This window comes from Punica granatum, chromosome 4, assembly GCF_007655135.1.
Source record: "Punica granatum isolate Tunisia-2019 chromosome 4, ASM765513v2, whole genome shotgun sequence".
NCBI classification, from domain to species: domain Eukaryota; kingdom Viridiplantae; phylum Streptophyta; class Magnoliopsida; order Myrtales; family Lythraceae; genus Punica; species Punica granatum.
This window is the reverse complement of record NC_045130.1, coordinates 28,650,105-28,674,617: the sequence shown is the minus strand read 5'-3', so window position 1 is coordinate 28,674,617 and position 24,513 is coordinate 28,650,105. Positions and strand designations below refer to the sequence as shown.

Sequence of the window (24,513 nt, the reverse complement as noted above, 5' to 3'; positions counted from 1 at the left end):
AAACAGGTACCTACTGGCTTGGTTGCTTTCAGTGCATGGTATGATTGCCAATTCTGCAGCTTAACATGCTGTCTAGATTAGAAGTGCTAGCGAAAAGATACTTGAAGCTCTGAGCTCTAACTGATATAATACGCAATGTTAATTAGTCGTGGTCGCCTGAGACTTCTATAGCAACCTAATTAGCTCATCCACAAGTAGAGCAACGATCAGGATTGCTCTCAACATCCAAAACAAACAGTCGAAAAGCATATAAGTTAAGAAATTCAGCAAAAGACCAGCGCTGGCAGAACAGTATCCCAATTTCTCCACGACTCGACTGGCAATCTTTGGAGCAGAACTTTGATCCATGCCCAACACAATTAGTTCCTGGCGCAACCTCCATGACTTTCACTCCATGCTGATCCACATCCATAGCAGAACTCAAACTTGCACCTGTAAATTAAGTACAATTCATAAATAGATCACTTGATCTTTGAGAAAACGTTGTTCTTTTGTCAATCTTGATTCTCAGGTTCGGGAAACAAACACGAACCAAGCATTTAAGACCAATACTATTACAAGGGATTGATGGATATAAACCTGCAGATTATGTGCGGGCAACCCTGAGTCCTTTCCACAAAGAACTTGCACTGCGGGCACCTTCTCCAGTTCTTCTCATTGGCAAGCTTCCTCAGCAAGAGATCATCACTCCCTCTCTCGTCCTCGTTCAGCGCTTGGAATTCCATGCACGCTACTCCTGTGTGCCACGGCACACGGCACTGGGCACAGAACAGCCTGTGGCAGTGCGGGCACTCACTCTGCTCTATCACCTTTTCACAGTCATTCACTAGCATCGCCGAGCAATCTCTGCAATTAAGGGCGGTGTTAATCGCCAGGCACATCTATCTCTTTCATTGGGTGTTTCTAGATCCACTAGTGCTGTCGCCAATGTCATTCTAAAATTTGAGCTTTCTGGGAAAATTGTGCCGTGAGCTTTCTCGGAAAAGACTCTTGTGTGGATCAAGCCCATTGTTGCATCCTAAATCATAAGGGATGGTCTCATGTGGCTTCACGAGCGAGGAAGGACTCAATAGAATATATTGGTGGACTTCTATCTTTGTGTGACTAGAAAACAATTTGAAACAAAGCAAAGAAAAGGAAAAGAAGTAATCACGAAAATCGTGCAACCCACGTACGTCAACTATACAAATCAGCAAGTCTCTGATATATAACTGCCGTTAAGTAATACTGTATCGACTATTAGGTGAAGCTATCAGGAAAAATCGCACAAGACCAGTTACAAGAGAATATATAAGCATAAGTAAGATCACCGAATCTCGAGGGGATCACTAGTAAATTGTATCGACAGCACAAATTTGAGTCATGGGTTACCTGAAGGGGCAGTAGAACTTGTGATCTTCGAGGATCAAAGCCTCGCACAGTTTCTTGTCCCAGGCATCCAGAACATCCTTCGGGAGAATACCTACACATACTTCAAACTCGACTTTATGTTCACAGTCAAGCCCGGGGCATGGGACGGTCACTTGGTTATCTGCGACTCTGGTCTTGACATGCTTCGCTATGCAGACCGAGCAGAATGAATGGACACACTTCTTGTTGATTCTCATCATCTCACAAGTCTGCTTCTTCTCTGCACAGATTTCGCACTGACTTATCCTCTGGTAACTCCTCGTCTGTGATGACCCTGAAAAACCATGTGTACGCGGTAAGAAGTCGCCGAAAAATATTCCGATTGGACTGATTTGGTTAAGGTCATTATGATGGTACTTCCATAAAAAAACAGGGAACGGACCCGAAGGAGCTCGAATTTAGCAAAACCAATCATAAATATTCATCATGGGCTCCGCTACACACACGCGCGACCTTTGATCGCTACAAACCTATGTAGGTGATCGTGGTAGGACCAGTGCTTGGATTCACTTCCGGGACCAGGTTGGGTTCCTTCTTGACCCGCTTCAAACTCGAGGAACCCGTAATAGGGGCCTTGGCCTGCTTCGACCTCGAGGAATCCGCATTTTGGGAACGTTTCGTAGCACCGGTGCTGGTAGACCGGTGTCCGGCGGACGGAGCACAAGTATCCAATGATTTGGAACGATTTATCCTCGTCGAAACAGAGGGTCTTCTTGACGGCTCTTTAGGTTTTGACGCCATTGACATTGACAGAGGACGCACTGACTCTGTTAGAGTTAAAATGGCAATTTTTTTTGGGGACTAAATGGCAATTTTTTATCGGGGAGAATTTTTAAGAAAATATATAACCGGAATTTCCTTATTTTCAGGAAAAAAAACTTATTCGCCATGAAAGGGTGTTTTCGGAATAACGGAGGAGGAAAACAGTAAAGAAATAACAAAAAAAAAATTCTGGAGATATTTCCTATGCGAAATTGCTGGGTCTTACCAATACAATACTAAATTTTTTTTAAAAAAAATAAGGAAATTATTTGAGAAATATATGGAATTACTGATTTGCACCCAATAAAAGCAACAGAATTACTGATTGTGTGTCCGCAACCGAGTGTGATCTTGCGAATGCATCTTATTGATATTAGGAAGTTCTTTCGGTCCCATTTCCTTCTCGGTAAACGCCGATATCGTCGACAAAGTAATCTAGCGATTTTTCATTCACTCGCAATTTGACGGCCATTTGATGATCTGGAATTAAAGCAAATGCCCGGGAATTCGATCGTTCCAAGGTATGATGATGAAATAACTTTCTCATTGATATATGTATATATAAACAGACACTCACCCGCAGCAGCAGCAGCTCCGCTGACGGCTTCATTGGCAGGGAAATGCAGAGGTTTCGCTTCAACGTCGATTCCAGACCGAGAATACCCGGCACTCGAGTTTGTTGCTGGAGGGCTGATCGAGGAGGAGGAGGCAGAGGAATATATGTACTGTGCGTCCATTAGCGTCGCAGCAGGGCCGGTCGCTTTCCCCTCTTCCGGATCGGCAAAGAGAGCAGAGATGTGGGAGTCTTCGTCGTCGTGAACTTGAAGAAGATAGTGATCGGGCACACTGAGAGAAGCAGTTCAGTGTTTGAAAGGGGAGTTGAATTGTTTTGACTAGGGAGGAGAAGGGGTTAACTTCGCGCGGAAGGAGAGAGGTTTGATTGGCGGACTTTAATGGGCGGCCTTCATTGCCCTTTATCGAGGGGTCATGAATGAGGCTTTTTATTTCCCACGTCAAGGAAAAATAGGAAAAAAAAGGATTAAAAGCAATATATATATATATATATCTGTGTGTGTGTGTGTGTGTCTGTGTGTGTGTGTACAAATGTTGCAAAGGACATGAGATTATGAAAAAGTTCTCTTCTTTTCTTCAATCACATATATATTCTTAATTGAGATTGATGAGGGCTGGGTTATACATTATTTTTGGTAAAACAAGGAAAATTGATTTAGTGAATAAATGAAGAGAAAAGGAAATAATAGGATTTTAATGTCTAATTAGAGATTAATCGAAGCCAAGCTGCATTTTCAATATATTTTTTCGGTTACATAGGAGGCTCATGATCTAATACAATAAAATAAAATTTCTAAATAACTTATAAAGAGGTACGGGTGATCTCTGACGAATATCATATTGAGGTGAACGCGTGCGTCACTGCACTACGCTCAATCTGATCATTCTTCTTCTTCTTCATTTTCATAAATTACCATAGAATAATAATATAATTATAAAGTGGTTGATTGAAAAAACAAAAGCACGAACTTTATCATCTTTTTGTAAAATTTTATATGTTCAAGATATCATATTTAATTAGTTGAGTGTGGCCTTCTTTCCTCCCTTTTACTCTTGACCCGAGCCGTCACAGTATAACTTTTAATTTTGATACTTTGTCTGCATGTGCTGCATGCACTTGCGTAACTGTCCTCAATAACTGACCCTAATATGAGCTTCCACTATCATTCTCGAGCTTTTTTCTAACCATGAGGGGAGATTCCTCTTTCACATTTGAGTAAGGGGATCATTGACTATGCGCATGGCTTCTTCTTCAAGGCCCTGACTTAATAATAACGAGTTGCTCACTCGGGTTTTATGTGTGCTGAGAGCCCGCGTCTATGTAATCATGTAAAAATATTATTTGTCTTAGTAAAAGATTAGGTCTATCTCCAATTCAAAAGGTCGATATACAGTGAAATTCAAGCACTCTTATGGGCAAATTATTCTAATTATCATAAAAATCTTCCTAATTATCTTCCTAACTGGGCACTATGTTTCAAGAAAAAGAAAAAAAAACACGCACAATGTTATAATTGTAACTTTATTACCATTCAATGGTATTTTATTAAAGGGTAAATTGCACTGGTGATCTAAAATGTTTTACAAATGTTTCATTATGGTCCAAAAAGTTTTTTTTCGCTATATGATGGTACAAAATGTTTCAAAATTGTTTCATGATGGTACAAACCGTCAATTGGCCCTAACGCCGTTAACATTTTGCTGACGTAGCACGTCCTATGTGTCACTTTTGTTATGTGGAACCAATCATAGTGCGCCATGTCATTTAAGAGAAAATAAAATTTTAAAAAGTCCGAAAAAATACAAAAAAAAAATTTAAAAAATACAAAAAAAGAGTAAAAATTTTGAAACAAAATAAAAAATATTTTGAAATTTTTTTTTAAAAAATTTAAAATTTAATTTTTTTTTAAATACAAAAAATAATAAAATAATAAAAAAGAGTAAAATTTTAGAAAAATTTAAAAAATTATTTTAAAATTTTGAAATTTTTAAAATTATTTTTAAAAATTTTAAAAATTTTAAAATTATTTTTAAAAATTTTATAAAAATTTTAAAATAATTTTTTTATTTTTAAAAATAATTTTAAATAATTTTGTAAAAAATTTAAATTTTAATATTAAAATTATTTTTAATTTAAAATAATAAAAATTATTTTAAATTTAAAATTAAAAGTTTAAAATTATTTTTAAAAGTTTTTAAAATATAAAATTATTTTTAAAAGTTTTAAAATTTTAAAATTTTTAGAATTATTTAAAATTTTTCGGCCACGTCAGCAAGGAGGTGACACGTAGCAGCCACGTCAGCGTCGGCTTGACGGCGTCAAGCTCGAGTTGACGGTTTGTACCATCATGAAACAACTTTGAAACATTTTGTACCTTCATGTAGCGAAAAAAACTTTTGGACCATAATGAAACATTTGTAAAACATTTTGGACCACCAGTGCAATTTACCCTTTATTAAATGTCAATAGTTAGATGATAAATAGGCACACTTTTTAGGAAGATTTTAGCATTCTCGAAATGATGAATTATTAGATGTGCTATTTATAATTCCTACATACAAGAGTTTTGCTCGCCGGTCGGCAACAATCTCTACAGCAACCTCTAAAGGTGATGGCTGTCAGTAGATGAGCCACCACCTCCCAAATCTCCACCTTTTTTCTTTTCACCAGCACTTAATTGGATTATTATACACCACCTTCGTTACTATAATTTATTTTGACTATTTATTTTATACTCTTCCCAAGTAGACACTTCATACTTTGACTTCACGGAAAATTAGAGAAGCACAAGCCGTGTAAGGAACAAGGAATGGACTTGGATGATGTCAGGGCAGATGGGAACTACAAGATGTAGCGTCTCGAAGAAGGAAGAAGGGGAGATAGGGAGGAGTCTCTTCGGCATCCCGGGGGGTGGGGGAGTAGTTGTGGCGGTGGTGTTGGCGGTGACAATGGGGGATGAGAAAGAATAGGAGAGGGGAAGAGGAAGAATAGGGGATGGGTTGAAGGGAAAAAGAAAATGAACCCGCCAATGGGGTGGATACACATGGAGGATAGCGGCCAATTGGACAACAATTAATAACCACGTAAGCATTTCACAACATTCCATGAAACGATGTTAACGTCGTGCTAGATTTTGATCAATTTTGAATTGTTGTGCTTTTACAGAAAAGTTTTAAAGTTCGGGCTAGATTTGATAATTTTTGAAAAGTACGCGCTTTTTAAGATGAAAAGTCTCTTTTACTAATTTGATGGCATTAAACCCAACACTATTTATTCTTATATGTTCCTCTAAAAATCATTGTTATCATAATCGGACCGGACCGGCCGGTTCGATCAGTTCGACCGGAACCGGCATCCTCACCGGTCCGGTTCTCAATAAAATCGGATATGCAGGATTAAATCGTTAAATCCAAGAAACCGGCCAGTTTTTAAGCAAAATTCCTTTGAACCGGCCGATTTAATGGATTCTGTGGCTTTGCTTTTTGTGTTTGAAAATGTTCAAAATTAATATGTTTGGGGCAAGAGTCGAACTCCTGACCTCCCACTACCCACCATTAATGCACCACTCACTAACCACACAAGCCATGCTTCTACATACTCGACTTTAAAAGCTTTATAGTCATTAAATAATTATGTTAAACATCAATTTTCTTAATGATATAAATAAATTTTTAATTTTAATTAAACTTGCGGTCCGACCCATCAAACCCCCGATTGAACCCGCAAATCCATGAACCCATACTATTCCGGTTTAACGTCCTGTCCGGTTCTAATAACACTGCTAAAAATACTTAAACATTAAAAAAAATCTTCAACTTTGTAACATATTATTCTTTTTTACTAATTTGATAGCATTTAACCCAACAGTATCTTAAATATTTAACGCTCTTCAATTATTAGGTACTTATATTTAGTATATGTTTCTAATGAAATGACTGCCATATAATATATAACAAAAAAATTTAACTTTCACGGTAAAGAATATTTTAAAATTTTTATTATATATTTACGTCTTTTACCAAAATCAATTTATGGTAAAATAAAAAGTCACAATAGTTAGGAACAATGTAAAATAACTATAAAAAGTAGGCATTGCCTCGCTAGGTGCTCAAAATTATCCAAAAAATCGAAAGGAAACTAATCCGGAAAACCGGATATCCTAAAATATGATTTGGTTATGTTGCCGTTTTTCTTAAAATTTCCAGATATGGTGTGGTTTTCGATTTTTAGTGCTAAAAATCGAATCAAACCGAATATTTTATATTTTGGACTTTTCTTCATATAAGCCTTACAATGTTCATATATATTTACTGAAGGCTTGTTAGACCATTGAGCCCACACAATCCAACTTAGTCCATATTTTAAATCAAAGACAAGATTAAGGAAAAAATATTATTCAATTCGACACTTTGACCTAGATACTTCTCCACTAATGTTGATGGATTATTATAGAAGATTGAAGCATTTTCGAAAATATGATTTGGTTTTATTTTTGAAAATATGATTTGGATATGGATATGGTTTTTAATTTTTCAAAAACTGAATTTATGGTTTAGTTATGGCTTAAGCCATACTTGCACGAAACCGAACCTAAACATCCCTAGCCCCAGTGAAGCGGGGCTCTTGCTGTAGTTAATTAGTTAATGCATATTATTAGTAATTAGAATTTTTTCTTTCCCGCATTATGTATTCACTATTTTACATGAAGTATATTTTGCAGTTTACGATTTGGAAGGTGGGTGAGTCTTGGGTTCAACGACTTATTAATTGATTTTGATTTTTTGTCTTATTTTGAAAATCATAATATTAAAGTTTTTATTTTAATGAATCACCTTGTTCGTTCCAAAAACAATACGAATCTTGGATCAGCATATCTTCAGAATTGATCGAGATTCGTCGAAAATATCCGTAGTAAAAAATATAAAAAGTAAATGTATGGGTAGAGAATCTACATGTTAAAAGGATACCGACACATGTACCATTCAAATCTGTCAACTAAAATATATCTAACTATCATATTATTTTTTCAATCAATGACCGTTGAGTTTTCAATACTATTTTCATAAAGTTGGTCTTACTTTTATTTTCCCGAAGATCGTTATTAAAATAACTCTAATTGATAAAAATCATGAGTTGTAGGCTAAAATAATAAATATAGCAAATAACTACCCCTCCTTCCACTATTTTTCTCTCCCTTTAGACCAAATCCAATGGAGGTGTCAATTATGAGTGCCACTGGCCATGCGGTTGGGGGTGGAAGCACCGGCACTACCCCATTGGTTGGGGCACTCGCTGTAGAGGCACTCGGCTGGGCAAGTGCCCAGCCAATGAGAGCAGGCGGTGTAGCCTGCTTTTGGGCCCACGTGGCTTGTCCTTTGACTTTTTTTCATTTTTTTTTTAATTTAAGAAAACGGTAAAAACAAAAAGAGAGACAGATAGGGAAATCATAAAGTGCGTCGGCTCCTATGAACACTCAAGTTGGTGCCTTCCCATTGGAGTGATTTTTGGGTGAGTGCCTCCGAGGGAGGTGTCTTACTTTTTGAAGTGGCACTAATGTGCAGTCAGATCGGTCATTTTGGCACCCAATTTAGGCACTCTCATTCGACTTGTTCTTACTCTCCCTGTCACTCCCTTTGCGGACTAATAATTTTTTTCTCTCTCAAAATTAAATTAATTAACGTTCTAACATTAATATAGTTGCATCGAACAAGAGGATCAATTTTAATTTACTTATTCTTATTCATTAATAAAATTCATTTTATGTAAATTCATATTAGCATCAAAATTTTGATTTATTGATTCCGCACATAGTATTGATTTGCGCCTAGTATAAAAAAAAATTATAAAATGGGTAATTGAAAAATCAGAGCATGAACTCTATCATCTTTTTGGTAAAATTTCTGTTAGGTTTTACTTAATGTTGAAACATTTAAATTTTATGGGTAATTTATTGTTATTGTTTAAAAGATGTAACTCCAAATATTTTCCACAGTTCCGATACTGAGATGATTCAATTAATTATTTTAATTTTAATTAAATAATTTTATTCGTTTGATTATACTACTCTTATTTATAAAATTTATAAATTAATACTTTTGGAGTGCGTTATGTAGTTTTTTTTTATGTAAATAAAGTATTTAATAGAGCAAATTCAATATGATGAATTTAACATTTCTATTCGTCGTTATTTTGACAATTATCAAAGAGCTAATTCTACGGTTATAAGCTAATTCCTATCTTTAAAGACTATGTATATTAAAATATACAAATTTATGTCACATATAATAACCCTCACAGCGCATATCTGAAATGGCTAGTTCTCTTAGTCATTCTAAAATTTTTCCTTCCTTAACTACTCAAGGTGGCATAAATAATAATTTTTTCAAAATATAATGACATTTTATTAAATGTAGTAGTTAGATGGATCATTAGGCACCTTTCTTAGAAAGATTTAACAGTTTTGGAAGAATGAATTATTATCCTTATCATACGTTATATTGACTATTTATTTGTACTTTTCATACGTAGAGACCCCCCCTTGGGGTTGTTTCGTTCGCGATTGTTCCTGAGATTTTGAAAATCCACAAGCAATCCGCCCCTTTCTTGACGTTTCAGGGGAATTTGGGGCCCGAGAATTCCGATTCGGGCTTTCTCGTGCCCCAAATTTTCCCTCTATCGATTAAAAAATCTTTCCCACAGAGAGGCGTTATTCTTGGCGGGAAAGACCTTGGCCCTCATATTAGAGCAACTTCAATTATTATTTTTGTTTTTAACTTTTACTACGCACACACATTTCTATTTTTTTATTATGAAAGTAAAATTTTTAAAATATATTTTTAATTCATCTTATTATTTATAAGTATTTATAATTATGAAAAAGGCAAATACTTTTAGAATAAAATAACATATTTTTAATAAAATGTTATTAATTTTCAAAATAATGTTATTAATTTTAAATGGTATAATATGTGATTTTTTAAGGATATTTATAATTTTAATTCTAATTATTTTACTAATGTAATAAACTAATAGAGTGAGAGTATTATCGTAAAATAACATATTTTTCCTGACAATCCATTTTTCATACATAACACCGAAACATTATAATATTACCTCGTTTGTGTCAGTCCTAGTATTACAATGTATTTACCAAACATAATAATGTAATATTTCTGGACCACTGAATCTATAACAATCCTCAAACCAAACGTCACCTTATTTTTTTGAGTTTCATGAGTACTTTATTTTTTTTTTCAGAATTTTTAAACTCGTGAGTTGGGCAGGCCTTCTACCTGGTTTTATAGGTATTGCTTGAGAAAGGCCCAACCCGACTGAGCCTCATCTGACTGAAACACACGCATGCAAACAAACAAATATTGATAAATATTACTCATCCGTTTGGATGTTTAACGCCTAATTGTTTGAAAATAGAAAATTAACCCCCCAATGAGCTCACGAATTTCTATATACAAGTATTTTGATTAGTTCTCACTCATATAAAGTAAATGAGTAATACTCATTAAATATTTTCTCTGGCTTCAACATCTAAATGGATATGGACAGGATAGGATGAGGAGGAGGATAGACTGACCCAATGGAAGCATTGCTTCCACACCACAAACGACTCATTCCTCGTCAGAAGCTCTGCTTCTCCTCTTCCCTCTGGTCAGCGCAATGCAATTGAACTCCCACCCTCCTCTCTTCCATTATTCTTCGTTTGCTTATCAGATGTAACTACTCCAGTTCCGTAACATTTGTCTTCCGAACAGAAACCCGTAAACACAGGGGATTTATCGAATGGCAGCCTCTGCCTGTTTAAACTATGGCACACAGGCCATTCGTGGGCCCCAGCAGAACCGGCCCTCGAGAGACTACTGCATTACGAACGTGTTCATGGGAAATACGGACTTGAAGAAGCCAGTGACTCGGGGAGTGAGGATCGGGAAGACTGGTCTCGGGGATTCGAGCTCGAGGCATAGTGCCATACGGTGCAGCATGGGGATAGAAGATTTCATTGGCGGGGACTTGCTGAAATTCGATCTGGGCCAATGGCTGTCGGATGTTGAAGAGCACAAAGCTCTCGCGATCTATACTCCGCATGAGGGTGGGTACGAGGGTCGGTACTTTACACGACTCAGATACCAGGTGATGTGGGACACGAAATTCTTTTTTTTTTTTTTTTTTTTTTTTTTTTTTTTTTCTTTTTTTGGTAATAAAGGAGACACAGAGGGATACGAAACTTTAATGCAGGCTAAGTTTGGTTCAGTTAGGCACAGTGTATCCCGAGAGATATTGTTATCCGAATTTTGTGGGGACTTGTTTTTATTATGACGAACTCTTGCTTGGATCAATCGGGGTCAGCTGATTCGCTCATACTTCGTTTGTAATCATTTATATAAATGTGCAATAATACATAATTTCTTTGTTCTGATGTCCGTGTTCTCGGTTCCACATATTCCCAGGGTTACTATTTTCTCGACCTTACTGCACGAGGACTAGGTGATCCGGAGACGACCCTTTTGAAAGTTCACCCTGTTTGTCCTGTGAGTTTCTTATTAGCTATGGCTCTGCTATGAGTAGTTGGCATGGGCTGGGTATATTTGGTAATATTTCTGTGGAATTTTAGGCACATGTGGGTAAGCAGCCCATAGCAAGGTGGTATTTCCCCCCAGAAATCGATTACAGGCTAGAGGCTCTGCCCCCAGAAGCTAAGGGACTCGTGGTCTGGATTATCGAAGCAAAGGTATAATTTCTAAAGCCATATTCGTCATGAACAAATGGAATTCTATCGCCGCACGAAAACATATACTCTTTCTATATGGTTTCTCCGTTCTAAAAATCTTTTTCCACTCATTCCCATGACAATCTCTCATACCGATGCTTAACCGTAACGTACTCTGCCTTTTCCTTTGTTAATAACTTTGTTTCGCCGGATAGGAAACTTAACTGAATGTGGCACTTGAAAATTTCCCCTGTAATCTGGTGAAGCATGGTTTTCTTTTTTCTTGATCAATCTCTGCCTCTGCTTAGGTCTTGTCAAAGTCCGAGCTGCAGTTTCTTGCTTTGCTTCCCACTCTCAGGCCGAAAGTCAGAGTTATTGCAGAGTGTGGCAACTGGTAGTGCAGATTCTCTCCCGTCTCTTACTAGTATTCAACTAGTTTATTTATAATACCAACACAAATATGTCATACAGGAGAAAGTTCACGTGGAAGCCGCTCAAAGAGATCTCTGGATTAATGGCAGAACCAGAAGCCTGAGCAGTAGATCCGCATAAGAAAAGCTTCTTGACATCTCCAAATTTCTCCACTTGGTTCCTCAGATCTTGTTCTTCGCCGCACCTTGTGGCCTATCAAGCAAAACTGGTATGCCCAAAACTCGTATATCCTTCCACAAACTTTATATGGGCATGAGGCCGTTTTGAATACTAAATCATCTTTACATGCAGATTCATGTCTGGTGGTGCAATGCAGCAGCCGATATGTTAGTCCAGGTTAGGTTTTTCTTTGTGTTGTCTGTTGTATAGTTTATGGATGTTCTTTTTTTTTTGTAAAGAAATGACGCTCGCATTTCTGCAAACTCTGTCGAAGTAATGATCACACAAGCCAAAACTCAGTTCTACAAATGTATGTTCAATGAAATTGATAAGTCTCCTAAACATATATCACGAACCCAGTCAGGGGAAGATTGAAGAACATGAACAGCAAATGCATAGTTCCTTATCTTCCCTCGAGGAACTATCTCGGGTATAGCTCTGAGTCCGAGACCACATTCTCTGAGACCTGGCGGTTACGGTCAGTGTCGGTTGTTTTTGAATCATAGGATACCGTGGAATTGTATCCCCAAGTAGGTGAAATATCCGATTGGACTCCACTGTGCATGAAAAATGCAGGTTCTGAGGGCACTTGGAGGGTCAGAGAGTGACTGTTGAGCATGAGAACAACTGAGGCCATGGTGGGCCTCTCGGCAATGTTTTCCTGAACACACAGTAGGCCGATGTGAATGCATCTTGCCATTTCTGACCTCGAACCCAAACTTAACGTGGGGTCAATTATATTCGATACTGCCCCTTCCCTCCAGTTCCTCCATGCCTGCAACAAATTTCCACCATTTAAACCATAAACCATATTGCAAAGTACGAGCAAAACTTTCTAATTATCTTCTTCTCGAGGAAGAGGAGAGAAGGGGAAAATGTTTCCAAATTCTCCAGACCAAGAAGGAATTCATGCTTACATTGCTGATAAGATCCTCTACTCTGTCCTCGTTCCTGAATGAGTTGTTTCTCTGACCGCTCACGATCTCTAGAGCCAGAACGCCAAAGCTGAAAACGTCCGACTTAACCGAGAAGTTCCCGTGCATTGCATATTCTGGTGCCATATATCCACTGCACATCAACAGCCATAGTTTATCATTATCTGAAGAAATGCTAGACCTTGCTGATATGCAGCTTTTAAGCTTTAGAAGATACATACTAGGTTCCTACTATTCTGCTCGTGTCAGCTCGAGTTTGGTCCTGAGCAAACAACTTTGCCATCCCAAAATCTGATATCTTAGGGTTCATGTCTTCATCCAGCAGAATATTACTCGCCTTCAGGTCCCGATGAATAATACGCAGTCGTGAATCTTCGTGCAAGTAGAGTAGTCCTCGAGCAATTCCCATTATTATCTTGTACCGCCTTTGCCAGTCGAGAACTGTGCGCTTGACAGGATCTAAATTTTGGGTGAACAAGCATTAGACCCCCCACCACAATTAAACATATGCCTGAAATTAAAATATGAATGGAGCGAAAGGAAAGTTTACCAAATATGAAGTGATCAAGGCTTGAATTAGGAACAAACTCATAGATAAGGAGTCTCTCGACTCCTTCCAAACAGAAACCTAGGAGCCGGACAAGATTCCTGTGCTGGAGTCGAGCTAGTAGCGTCACCTCGTTCTTGAATTCCAGTTCCCCTTGCCCTGAATTTCTTGACAGCCTCTTCACGGCGATTTCTTGTCCATTAGGAAGCTTTCCCTGGCAAGATGAACCAGGAATAATTCATTGTCTAGACGGGAAAAACGAAATTCACAAATACGATCACGTGTTAAATGATGCTTGGTATCACCATGTATACAGCCCCGAATCCACCGCGACCGAGCTTTTTTGCATCCGAGAAGTCATCAGTTGCTTCTCTGACTGTTTCAAGATCGAACTGTAGTGACTCTGCAGTGCCGATATCATCGATGGGTTCACCTGAGGCATAAAAACAACATCTCAGATTGAGTTGCAAAAATCTGACTCTCACACCCTTGTTTGAAAATAGAATTTGAGAAATTCAAATGGTAGATCAACTCACTTTCAAGTCTGATTCTCGGTCTCCTCCTTCTCAACCTTAAGAAGAAGAGGATGCCCAAGAGGATGACTACAGCTGAGATCGAGGCCACGACACTGGCAATGATCACAGTTTGTGAGTTACTCTTCTTTCCTGCAAAACACAAAGATTTTCTTGCTCTTAGAGATCATGGGTGGTGCCTTTGGACTGACAAATCTATATATAGACAGTCTAAAAGTCTAGATTCCTAATATATGGATCTCCCCTTATGAATCGATGTAGATACTCAGGTGGCCACAAGACAGCTAATGAGTCTTTCCGTAATCAAGGATGGCATGTTTTGTGTATTTAGTGATATGAATTAGGAAAACGCATTAATTAAGAAAACAGGAAAATCGACACTGTTTGAACTTTTGGGTCATGAATGGTAGGTGGAACACATGGGGGAGGAAATCTTTGTCCGGGCTGGATGCTATTTTGATCCCTGGCTGGTGAGATCAAGGCTGCTTATTATACCAATGTTGTGGGGATGGGCTGGGGAGGCTGAAGCCTCCCTCGATCTACTCAGTTTTTCCCATTTCTTTTCCCTGTGGGTTATTGCTCGAAATGGAATAGCATATAATTCAATAAGCATCCATTCTATACCATGAATAGGAATGGCATTGTTCATTCCATTTCCAGTTTCTATCTCATTCAATCCCTCCAATTGATTCCAGTTGGCAATGTTTCCATCTCTTGACCAGATGTGGCTTACATGATCTTTAACCTTTTTGTGTCCTTTCAAAATATAAATTTAGAATTTGATAAAGAATAAATAGCTAATGACATCACACGAGAACACAGAACCTGTAAAATATACGTACCTGGTGGGAGAGCCTCAGCAACAGGGTCGAAGAATCGATCATTGGTCTCATACCTAAAGAAGCAGCTCGGAGCCAGAATCCTCAAACCAAGCCGGTTCCCACTCCCACAGCAGCTTGAAACTAGCCCAAATATCTTTTCTAGACAATCATTGCACTGATCCTCTGACAAGTTGGGTGTGCACTGCACGAGCCCGTATATTGTGTCAAGGCCCGCCACCCTGTTGCCGGTTGCAGACTTCAGGAGGGGCCCACCTGATGCTGCCGTGGCCCGGAGATCAAGCAACAATCCTTGCACCACGTTATACTGGTCTGAGTTGAAGTCGCTTACTGAATATAAGGGATAGTTCGGCTCGGTGCTGACAGAATTGAGTATGGACCGGTTGGAGTAACGGAGCGTGCAGTTCTCGTTCCAAACGATCGCCTCCTTCTGGTTCGTGCAGAGCTGTCTGAGGTCGGTGGCAGAGGTTTGAAGACAACTCCTGCAGGCGTCCTTGGGGACATCACCACGGCAAAGTCCAATGACGGTGATCTGCTCAGAGGTTTGGGACACAGTCGAGGACGCATTAAAGAAGCCAAAGCTGAGTGTTTCGGTGGAGGAGAGGAGGGTGGTCAAGGTGGTTTGGTAGGCGCTGTTGGCAGTGAAGTTGCCCGTCGTGGAGCATTTTGCATGCGGGAAGAAGTCTTGGGCTCTAACAGGATGATGAGAGAGTTGCAAGAAAACTAGGGGAAAGACGACGAGGAGCAGAGGAATTGGAGAAGATGAAGAAGGAGCCATGTCTTTGTTTCAGTTATGGCGCTTAACAATTCCTTTTCTTATAAGAGTTGTGGGCATGGAAAGGGCGACGGATGCGATAAATGAGTTATCCCAACCTATCGGTTCCAAAACCCTGCATTGCAAAGTGAAAGCTCGCCCACGGATAGCGTAATTTACCACTTGCACTTCACCTTGTCGTTGTAATTACTTTGTTTAGATTATGAATATATAGTCGTAGGCAGGTTAGGCAGCATCAATTTCTGATTTTTAGTCTTTCTTTCGGGTCTTGGGTGATGCCTCTCCTTACAATTTCTCTTTATTATAATCTCGCTCTCTGTTTCTTGGCTTTTTTTTTTTTTTTTTTTTTTTCTGACCCTTTAGTGATAGCTCTTAGGAAGTTTCCGAGTTGAAGCGATCCAAATGTTTCGACTTCTTTGGCCAGATCAAACTGAATCAGTTAGGGACACGCATCCTCTTGGCTTGTTATTATATCAATTGGGACTTGGGTAGTCATTAAGGGTTAATTTATTTATGCCCGGTTAGACCGTCTACCTGTCCCTCAGAGGGTTACCGAGGTCAGAGAACGTTCACGATGACGTTATGAGAGTTCGGATATAGTTTTAAAAGATGCTAATAGTTTTATGTGCTATTCTCAATGTGATTGGGGTTCTCTGTATCGGTCTCTCGATTGGGATCATTTTAAACTATTATAACGTGACATGCCTTAGGCAACATTGTGAGGCGACCATTTCCAATTGTTCACCAACGTGTTTTTATCTCATTAAGGGAACTGCCGAACTGATTAAATATTCTAGTGTATCCTTGTTAAATATGAGGAGATCATCACTTTTTCCAACGAAATCACGAGTATTCTCGTCTAACAGGTTGAGTCAGATCGCTTAGCCCATGTCGCGAGTAATTCCTTATGGTTTTAAATTTCGATATTGTAGGTGAAGTCCTCCTGCGAATCCCACCAATAACTTAATTTGCTAATTGCGTCACATCCCGTCGTTAAAAGACCATTACTTTACACGATTGCATGTATAATTGCAAGCGTGGACCGACCGACCGACCGACCGAGTAGGGTTTACTATATATAAAAATAAATAAATTGGATGAATGTAACGGAAGTAAATGAAGACAACTTCAAAAAATCTATTTGTTGACTGTTGAGTTTTCAACGCTGTGACCCATTCCAATGGTTTTGCGGGTCAAACGTGGCCTCTACGAAACAAAGGGGAAACACTTTTCCTCCGACTCGGATGATGCCGACGAATGCCTGATCAATATGGATTGCCCATCATCTGTTAGAAAATTACAGCCATGCCACCGTATGGTTTAGCACTAATATTCGGCAGATTAGGTCGGCCCAAATGGCATTACTCCGAAACAAATTCACCGTGGTCCCGACCCTGCAGCCGAATTCCTCCAAAAGGTAGAGTAAGCAGCAAGAGTTGTAATAATTTGGTACAAGGCAAAATGCTTTTCCTCCGAAAATGTTCGAAGGATGCTCGTCCAGCTATATATATTTTAAAAATTGCCACTGTTTAGGAGAATAATTACACGAACACCACACAGAGAGAGATCGGCCTGGCCGATTCGGATCGTGCGACATTACTCACAGGGGCCGATGTATGCATTGGAGAGTGGGGTCAGTTGACCCCTGTTAAATTTATGATATTTTGTGATACCAATAGCTATATGTAGTTTTCAGTTTAGTCCTATATTTTGTTGAAAAAATGAAAAAGAATTGTGGTGTGAAATATAAAATGAACCCACTAATTACATCCCTCACTCTCTCTCACATATCGAAAGATATCAAACTTTGGGGTCAATTGTAAAAACATATCCCACAGATCTCTTTCTATATTCTTTTTGCCACATTAAAGCTGCACTTTTCTTCTCTCTCTTTTTTTTCCTCCGCCAAGCCAAATCATTTCCACACTCAATTAAAAAAATTGGAAAAATTATACATTTGGTCCTCTAAGTTTGGTTACTTTTCTATTTTAGTTATTTTTTCTTTTTTTTTTGTTTACATCCTACACTTTTGAAAATTTTTTTGTTTCAATCCTTTTCACTTTTCTTGGTTCGATTTCGTCCAATACCTTTGATTGTTTTTCTGTTTAGATCATTTTATCAAAATAATTATTAAGATCTATTGGGTGGTGCTAACCATTACATGAAAGATGATAACTTGAGAAGAAGAGAGGTGATGGTAGGGTACAATGCCAAGCACTACCGTCCTAGGAGAGGTCACCAGATCTCTCAACGTTTCTTTTTGCAATTACAACCATCACTACGCTTTATGACATCATTCATTGCATCACAAGTATGATTGGTGGCTATTGAAGTATAATTGCCTATACTTTTCCTATATTTTTCCGTTTCTTCGCTTGCAAATTTGGATACTGATGGTTCCAATGCAATCTGCCACTGCAAAGATTACCTACAACCTAAACGCTCGTTTTCTCTCATTAACTCGAATAGGTTCATGATTTTGCTTTTATTATTATAATTTATTAAAAACAATTTATCTTTAAAATGTTGTGAGAGCATTTTTATGAAAAATTAGGCAGTGGAATTGTAATAATAAAACGTCTAATATTAAGAAAAAGATGAACTAAAGGAAGAATTAGGATAAAAAGTAGCTACAAAAGGTTAATGACCAAAATTAAAAATTTCTCCAATAAAAAATTTGATAAATGGATGAAAATAGAAAAGTAAGCAAATGAATTGGATGAAAACGAACCAAGAAAAAGGAAATAACTGCAACAGAAAAGCATCCAAAATTATAGGATGTAAACGATAAAAAAATAAAACATGGACTGAAATAGAATAAAACCAAACTTAGAGAAAGAAATGTATAGTTTTCTCGAAGAAATATTTCCCAAATTTCTCTCCCCCAACTCGTGCATTTTCCTAGTAAATATGTTTTTTCCTCCTAATATAATATCAACTTCAATTTTATTACATTTAATTAGGCCCGTGGGTCTCTCTTTTATCCGAAAAATAATATCAACTTCAATTGCTCCCTATTATTATTGTATAGTCCATTTAAAACGTACATGGACTTATTGTCCGATAGAGGACACTGTAGGACTTTTCAATATATCACGATCTATAGTTATTTTCAAGTTTATAATTATTATATTATTTTTATGCTATAATTTTAATTTTATAGCAATGCGTGAGGGCGATGTGATTGGCTGATTGCTATGCTTTTTGCGGAAGAAATACTTTTTTTCCCCCCTGACGAAAGGCCATCCTCCGATCTGCCGAGAGCTGAGTTGCTGATTAATTGCCCTAAACAGTGTCTGAAATGATGTTATCTGCCACTGATTATATTCGGAGGACAATTTTGGCAGAAATTTCGCACGATATAGCGTCTCTCTTACACACTTCATTGCCAACACCAATCTCTCGATGTTTTATTTGCATATACCTTGTTGCTTGAGAATGTATATTGGTGAATATTTATTTAATATTCATTTCACTTTAGAATTTACTGTTCACTAAGGATACAGATTATACTCGGTAATTAAAAAAAAGTTAGAGGTTAATTACACGGGAGAATCATTTTTGAAATACTGGGGGCTTTGAGTATTCTGTAAATTGACCCAATTATCTTATAAATATTTAAGTTATGTAGAATATTTTAAAATTATGTTGCGACTTGAAAATTTTTGTATAACTTGTCTTGGGTTGTATACCGAAAGTTATGTTACTGATTCTACTTGAAAATTAGGTATTTCTTGAGATACTTATATGAATGAAATTGTTGCTATAGCTGTTGAGTTTGAAGATATTATGGAAACATTAACTAGCAGGTTTTGGATTATTGAACTGGTCATTATTTTTTGGTAATAAGGGAGGTTCATAAGCTTTGTACAATAAAAGGAAATAAGGCTAAATAAAGGGCACATAAGTTCCGCTGGTGAGGATTGGACCTAGGACCTCTTGGTTCCGGGCGACGCCTTGTGCCATTGCACCAAGACTCCTTCCTCTGAGTTGACCGTTATTGTTATCGAGTCTAGAAGTTTTATGGAGATATTTTTGGAAAGATGTCGGCCTTACAATGTTTCTTCTGTAACTAGTTGATGGAGATAATTAGTTGCATTGAGAATTTGTGGATAGTTGCTGCATTTGGAAGTTTATCGATAATATTATTTAGCAGGTTTTGGATTATTTCGAAATATTAAAGGGAAATTTTTTTGGACTTTCGGGTGGTGACAGGGGGATGGCAATATGCCCATAAACATTACAAAAAAGGCCTAGCGGACAATGTTATGGGTGAGGAAGTTTTGTTTTCATCCCGAGGAATGACATACTGTCTTTGCCCTCATAAAATCGTTCACTGATCCAATTTAAATGTGTAAATCCAGAGTAATGCTTAACAGAATAACTAGTTTCTGTGAACCCCAGATGAATGGTCAGCAGGGTTAATGTTACAATTCCTCGGATGGAAAAGGCACACTGCCCTGGTCTAATCATCTTGGATACATGTTGGAGAACGAAAGTTCATTGATGGAGGCTGGCGTTGAACAAGCAGAGGGCCACTCTATTTGGGCTGGAGCTCGATTATTCGTCATTGAAGAGTCAGTTAAAAATGCCGGATGGGAAGGCATAGGAAGGCTTTGACTCTCAGTGCTTAGCATCAAAGTAATGGTAGCCATGGTAGGTCGACGAGCTACATCCTCTTGAACGCACAGCAATGCTATGTGAATGCAGCCGAGGATTTCACCTACTGGACTGCCCTTGAGAAAAGGGTCTACCAGGTTCATTGCCGTTCCTTTTTTCCAGTTGTTCCACGCCTGAAATGAACACATGCCCAAGAAACTAAATCTTATCATGTGCAGAAGCCCATGAAAGTTGAAGTATCTTTGGATTGTAAAGACAGAAGACGCAAGAAAATTTTATCATGTTTGGAAGATGTACACCTGTGAAAGTCGATGCATCACTCCAATCAGATAGGCTATGCAGATGCTAGTTTCCAAATCAATTCCGATTTATGGTTCTTCACATGCTAAATGATCAGTTGTTTCTTTCCCTAAGCTGGGAGAAGATAAGGTACCATGACCTTATGCATTCTGAACATTATCAGTTAATAACATTTTCTTCCTTAGAGTCGCAATGATTGCGATGAGGGTATTAGGACATCTTGTATTAAAGAATCAGACAAGTTTCATATGAACTCTTGCATAGCCTTTTGAAGCACTGAATTTTCGGTCTTGCTTCAGGAACTTTCTAAAATTTTTCCATTTGATGGAGAAATTGAGCTAATAAAATGCACACTTACATAGCTTGCCAGGTGAGATGAAGAACCAGAAATGTTGAGGCATCCGTTCTTCTGACCGCTGATGATCTCTAGTATCATGACCCCAAAACTGAAAACATCTGTCTTCAAAGAGATCTCTCCACGTTGCACGTACTCAGGAGGCATATAACCGCTGAAATATGGAATAAAACACTATTCAGGCTGAACCATTTATTCATGGCCCAAGGTGGAGTCTCAGAAGTACTTACTATGTACCAGCAATATTTCTCGTTCTTTCTTTGCTTTGGTCTGAAGCAAATAGTCTTCCTGTGCCAAAATCCGCTATCTTCGGGTTCATTTTCTCATCCAGTAAGATATTCGCTGGTTTGAGATCGCGGTGGATGAGCCTAAGTTGTGAGTCAACATGAAGATAAAGGAGCCCCCGAGCAATTCCTTTTATAATCTTATAGCGCTTCATCCAGTCTAACAGTACACGTTTGTTTGGATCTGCATGACAGTATTCATGCAACCCGTGCTAATTGATATAAAAGATTGAGCAAGTCAAGAGATCAAAGCATGAATAGAAGAATGAAGAAGGCCAAGGTTGTGGAGTTGAATCGCTTGAGCTTGTCTGACTAGAAGCCATGTGAAAATACTTTTTGGTAAAGTGAAATTTCAGTACCTGATATGAACCTATCGAGGCTTGCATAAGGAACAAACTCGTAAATTATGATCCTCTCTCCGCCTTCAAAGCAGTACCCGACAAGCTTAACCAAGTTCCTGTGTCGGAGTCTGGCCATAAACATTATCTCATTCTTGAATTGCTTCTCACCCTCATTAGAGCAACCTTCAAGCCTCTTTACTGCAATTTGTTGACCACCATTAAGTTTCCCCTATCAATACAAAGTACATTAGTTAGATACCTTTGAGAAGTAAGCATTAATATCTTTGTATAAAATGAATGAATCATTATTTACCTTGTAAACTTTCCCAAATCCGCCTTGTCCGAGTTTGTTAGTGTCAGAGAAGTCATTTGTGGCAGCTCTGATCTCGCTCAGCTTAAATAGCGAGCTATCATTTCCTGACAACCAGTCTTCAGTAGAAGCGAGGAATGCTATTGTAGGATCTTCAGGAAAAATAGCAAATGAATCTCGTTAATCCTGTCTGTTTCTGAGGCAAAAGACTAGCTCTAGTGTTTCTGAACTAGGAATGTACAATTTTGTTTTTCTTTGGTTGCAAAGGATGCCCATGGGCAGCCTAGTATAGGAACATATAATTTGATTGCATTAAAGTGTTAACCTTTTAGCTTCCAAGGCAATTTCAACCTTCTTCGATACAACAAAACTATGATGACGATGACAATAATCAAGAAACTGATAGTTGGAACAATGATGGCAATCACCAGAGATCCCTTGTCCCAATCATCTGCAATAGTGAAAACACAGTGTTCAGGATACAACTTTTATTGGAAAATGTATGGTTTGTCGCTTTCAATTTAGAGTTCAAGGATTCCATATGGAAAAGGATTCATGCAAGTTGACATGAATGGCTTTAATTTGGCTAGAAAACGCAGTTCGATATTTTGCAAGGTTCCAGTTATATATTTGTGGATCACCTTCTCCACTGAAGCTCGTAATTTGATAGAAAATATTTTTGGCCAACTAGAATGTTAGCTTGAACTCCATTATTCATTTCACAAAGCTACCGCACAACCTAAGCCGACCAACCCAAGACCGCTGCTGCTGCAGGCTGCGGTTGATTTTTTTGGACAGCGATTCACAATGAAATTAAGTCCAATCTGAATTTATGTGAGAACCAAGTTGAGTTTGGCACATTGATTGTGAACAAAAGAATGTACAGTTAAAGCATTCCCACGATAACATGAATTATCAGCCCTTAATCATATTAAGTCCCTGTCATGCAAGATATGAACATATATGTACCTTTCTCGATGCTTGTTGTATTAGTTGATGTGGGCAAAGGAGCACCCAGTGGAGGTGGCGGTGGAGATGGTGGCGGAGGCGGCGGTGATGCTGGTGGCGGTGGAGATGGTGGCGGAGGGGCCGGTGAGTACATATAGAAGTAGTACAGATCCCACCGCAAATAACAACTTGGCCAGACAACGCCCCCACCTGACTTTCCTCGGCAGCAGTTCTGATAATCACCAATTGAATGAATCAAGCACCTAAGGCAGTCACTCTCTGACAAGTCAGGACTACATTGGAGGAGTGCATAAATAGTACGGGAGTCAGGCAGACTTGCTTCCCCTGTCGCAAACTTGAGCCTAGTGGACCCCTTTGAGGCCGTCACTGCAAGGCTTTCCAGATGATTCCACCAAGTTTGGTTGAAACTGTCCCAGCTCATCCCGAGATCCATTGTGTTGTAAACCATCAAAGGTATACTCATGTCGAGTATCCCATAGATAGGGCTGTCTGAGTAACGAACGTTGCAGAAACCATCTTCAAATGCAGCACCTTGCTTTTGAGATGGGCAGCTTTCCATCAGTCCCATGGATGTGGAGTTCGCAAAGGCTGTCAAGTTTTGTGCTGGAAGGTCTCCCCTGCAGAAACTGAGGGCGAAGACTGTGTCGGGGCTAGTGCCTAGGCTTCCTGAGAAAAACCCACCGTTGGCCTCGACTTTAAAGGGGAGAGAGGAGAGAAGGAGGCGGCGGTTCCCAGCGTAAGTGCTGTTGGCCGTGAAGTTTCCATTGTTATAGCAGTGGGCGTTGATTTGAGTCGGGATTGCCAGATAGTAGAAGAGAAGGAAGAGTAGAATGATTGAGGAAGTGCGGAGTTGAGCGACTAAAGCTGAGGAAAATCTGAGGAGAGAAGCTGCTGTAACAAGATGCTTAAATGAGATTAGAATAATTAGAAATCGGAAAATAAACAACATAATAACTAGAAATCAGAAAATAAGCGACACCAAATATACAGGACTTTGGAGGGGCGAGTGCCAAGGCTTTCCAAGAAGAACCTCCTGTTGGCCTTGCCTTTGGAGGGGAGAGAGGAGAGGAGGTGGCGGCGGTTCTCAGCATAAGTGTTGTTGGCCGCGAAGTTTCCATTGTTATAGCAATAGGCATTGATTTGAGCCGGGATCGCCAGACAGTAGAAGAGAAGGAAGAGTAGAATGATTGAGGAAGTGCGGAGTTGAGCGAGTAAAGCTGAGGAAAATCTGAGGAGAGAAGCCGTAACCATATAGATTAATGTTCTTGCAGACAAAGGCAGCTTCAGTTTCTCAGGGCTCGGCAGAGTATCCCGTTTCCCACTGATAACGAAAAACAAGTCATTGAATCCTCCTCCTTCTCTGCCTTTGGTCTCCTTCTAATTTCGAAGTAGAATGGTCAATTGATCCCATTCCTCACGGGATTACTGCCCCTGTCATTAGATGCTGTTGACAGCTTGTTCACGGCTGATTTGAGCAATTGGTGGACGGTTGGATTTCTTATTCTCTTTTGACTTGTCGCTTTTGTCTCTGTTTCCTCAGTCCCGTGGACTATTCAATGGAGTAGGTGAATGAAGATACTCTTCCACTAGCATTAAAGGGTGCCTTCCTCGTCTGGTTATCAATTCACGTAATGATATAGGATCAT

The 24,513-nt window shown here is 38.8% G+C and overlaps 4 protein-coding genes across 11 annotated transcripts; 1 reads left to right on the top strand and 3 right to left on the bottom strand.

Annotated features, from left to right (window-relative positions):
- Positions 1–41: 41 nt before the first annotated feature.
- LOC116204614 (probable E3 ubiquitin-protein ligase RNF144A-B) lies at positions 42–3,122 on the bottom strand. Of its 2 annotated transcripts, none has more exons than XM_031536788.1 (4): positions 2,750–3,122; positions 1,372–1,684; positions 580–846; positions 42–432 (listed from the first exon to the last, which is right to left on the bottom strand). In XM_031536788.1, exons 1-4 carry the CDS (start codon positions 2,907–2,909, stop codon positions 360–362), a joined length of 813 nt encoding a protein of 270 aa, XP_031392648.1. In that variant the 5' UTR covers positions 2,910–3,122; the 3' UTR covers positions 42–359. The 2 variants fall into 2 exon arrangements, with proteins under 2 accessions (XP_031392648.1, XP_031392647.1); XM_031536787.1 differs by lacking the exon at positions 2,750–3,122 and adding an exon at positions 1,881–2,166.
- Positions 3,123–10,300: 7,178 nt separating this feature from the next.
- LOC116204619 (NAD(P)H-quinone oxidoreductase subunit N, chloroplastic) lies at positions 10,301–12,368 on the top strand. Of its 2 annotated transcripts, XM_031536794.1 has the most exons (7): positions 10,301–10,411; positions 10,516–10,891; positions 11,209–11,289; positions 11,373–11,489; positions 11,777–11,862; positions 11,940–12,108; positions 12,192–12,368. In XM_031536794.1, the coding sequence occupies exons 2-6, from the start codon at positions 10,544–10,546 to the stop codon at positions 12,001–12,003; spliced, it is 696 nt and encodes a 231-aa protein (XP_031392654.1). In that variant the 5' UTR covers positions 10,301–10,411; positions 10,516–10,543; the 3' UTR covers positions 12,004–12,108; positions 12,192–12,368. The 2 variants fall into 2 exon arrangements, with proteins under 2 accessions (XP_031392654.1, XP_031392653.1); XM_031536793.1 differs by lacking the exon at positions 10,301–10,411 and having other exon boundaries at positions 10,418–10,891.
- On the bottom strand, positions 12,313–15,874 carry LOC116204611 (putative receptor-like protein kinase At4g00960). The gene is made up of 7 exons (XM_031536779.1): positions 14,917–15,874; positions 14,078–14,206; positions 13,847–13,974; positions 13,545–13,755; positions 13,216–13,453; positions 12,977–13,127; positions 12,313–12,834 (listed from the first exon to the last, which is right to left on the bottom strand). The coding sequence occupies exons 1-7, from the start codon at positions 15,689–15,691 to the stop codon at positions 12,481–12,483; spliced, it is 1,986 nt and encodes a 661-aa protein (XP_031392639.1). The 5' UTR covers positions 15,692–15,874; the 3' UTR covers positions 12,313–12,480.
- A 4,083-nt stretch (positions 15,875–19,957) lies between these two features.
- Positions 19,958–24,308, bottom strand: LOC116204598 (putative cysteine-rich receptor-like protein kinase 35). 6 transcript variants are annotated; one of them, XM_031536757.1, is made up of 8 exons: positions 23,914–24,308; positions 22,868–23,758; positions 22,224–22,349; positions 21,902–22,050; positions 21,607–21,817; positions 21,194–21,431; positions 20,967–21,117; positions 19,958–20,481 (listed from the first exon to the last, which is right to left on the bottom strand). In XM_031536757.1, the coding sequence occupies exons 1-8, from the start codon at positions 24,116–24,118 to the stop codon at positions 20,158–20,160; spliced, it is 2,295 nt and encodes a 764-aa protein (XP_031392617.1). In that variant the 5' UTR covers positions 24,119–24,308; the 3' UTR covers positions 19,958–20,157. The 6 variants fall into 6 exon arrangements, with proteins under 6 accessions (XP_031392617.1, XP_031392618.1, XP_031392619.1 ...); XM_031536758.1 differs by having other exon boundaries at positions 22,868–23,755; positions 23,914–24,307; XM_031536759.1 differs by having other exon boundaries at positions 23,856–24,056.
- Between the last annotated feature and the right edge of the window lie 205 nt (positions 24,309–24,513).

Bases quoted from the DNA above. Each gene is read 5' to 3' on its own strand.
- LOC116204598 (XM_031536757.1), bottom strand. From the start codon at position 24,118: ATGGTTACGGCTTCTCTCCTCAGATTTTCCTCAGCTTTACTCGCTCAA. The intron at 22,350-22,867 runs GTACATATATGT...TCACTATTGCAG, and splicing joins TACAACAAGCATCGAGAAAG to ATGATTGGGACAAGGGATCT. The intron at 22,051-22,223 runs GTTAACACTTTA...TTTTTCCTGAAG, and splicing joins ATTGCCTTGGAAGCTAAAAG to ATCCTACAATAGCATTCCTC.
- LOC116204614 (XM_031536787.1), bottom strand. From the start codon at position 2,157: ATGTCAATGGCGTCAAAACCTAAAGAGCCGTCAAGAAGACCCTCTGTT. The intron at 847-1,371 runs GTAACCCATGAC...CCTTAATTGCAG, and splicing joins AAGTTCTACTGCCCCTTCAG to AGATTGCTCGGCGATGCTAG. The intron at 433-579 runs GTTTATATCCAT...CTTAATTTACAG, and splicing joins TGCCCGCACATAATCTGCAG to GTGCAAGTTTGAGTTCTGCT.
- LOC116204619 (XM_031536794.1), top strand. From the start codon at position 10,544: ATGGCAGCCTCTGCCTGTTTAAACTATGGCACACAGGCCATTCGTGGG. The intron at 10,892-11,208 runs GTGATGTGGGAC...ACATATTCCCAG, and splicing joins TTACACGACTCAGATACCAG to GGTTACTATTTTCTCGACCT. The intron at 11,863-11,939 runs GTAGTGCAGATT...TATGTCATACAG, and splicing joins ATTGCAGAGTGTGGCAACTG to GAGAAAGTTCACGTGGAAGC.
- LOC116204611 (XM_031536779.1), bottom strand. From the start codon at position 15,691: ATGGCTCCTTCTTCATCTTCTCCAATTCCTCTGCTCCTCGTCGTCTTT. The intron at 13,975-14,077 runs GTGAGTTGATCT...TTTATGCCTCAG, and splicing joins ACCGAGAATCAGACTTGAAA to GTGAACCCATCGATGATATC. The intron at 13,128-13,215 runs GTATGTATCTTC...GTTGATGTGCAG, and splicing joins AGCAGAATAGTAGGAACCTA to TGGATATATGGCACCAGAAT.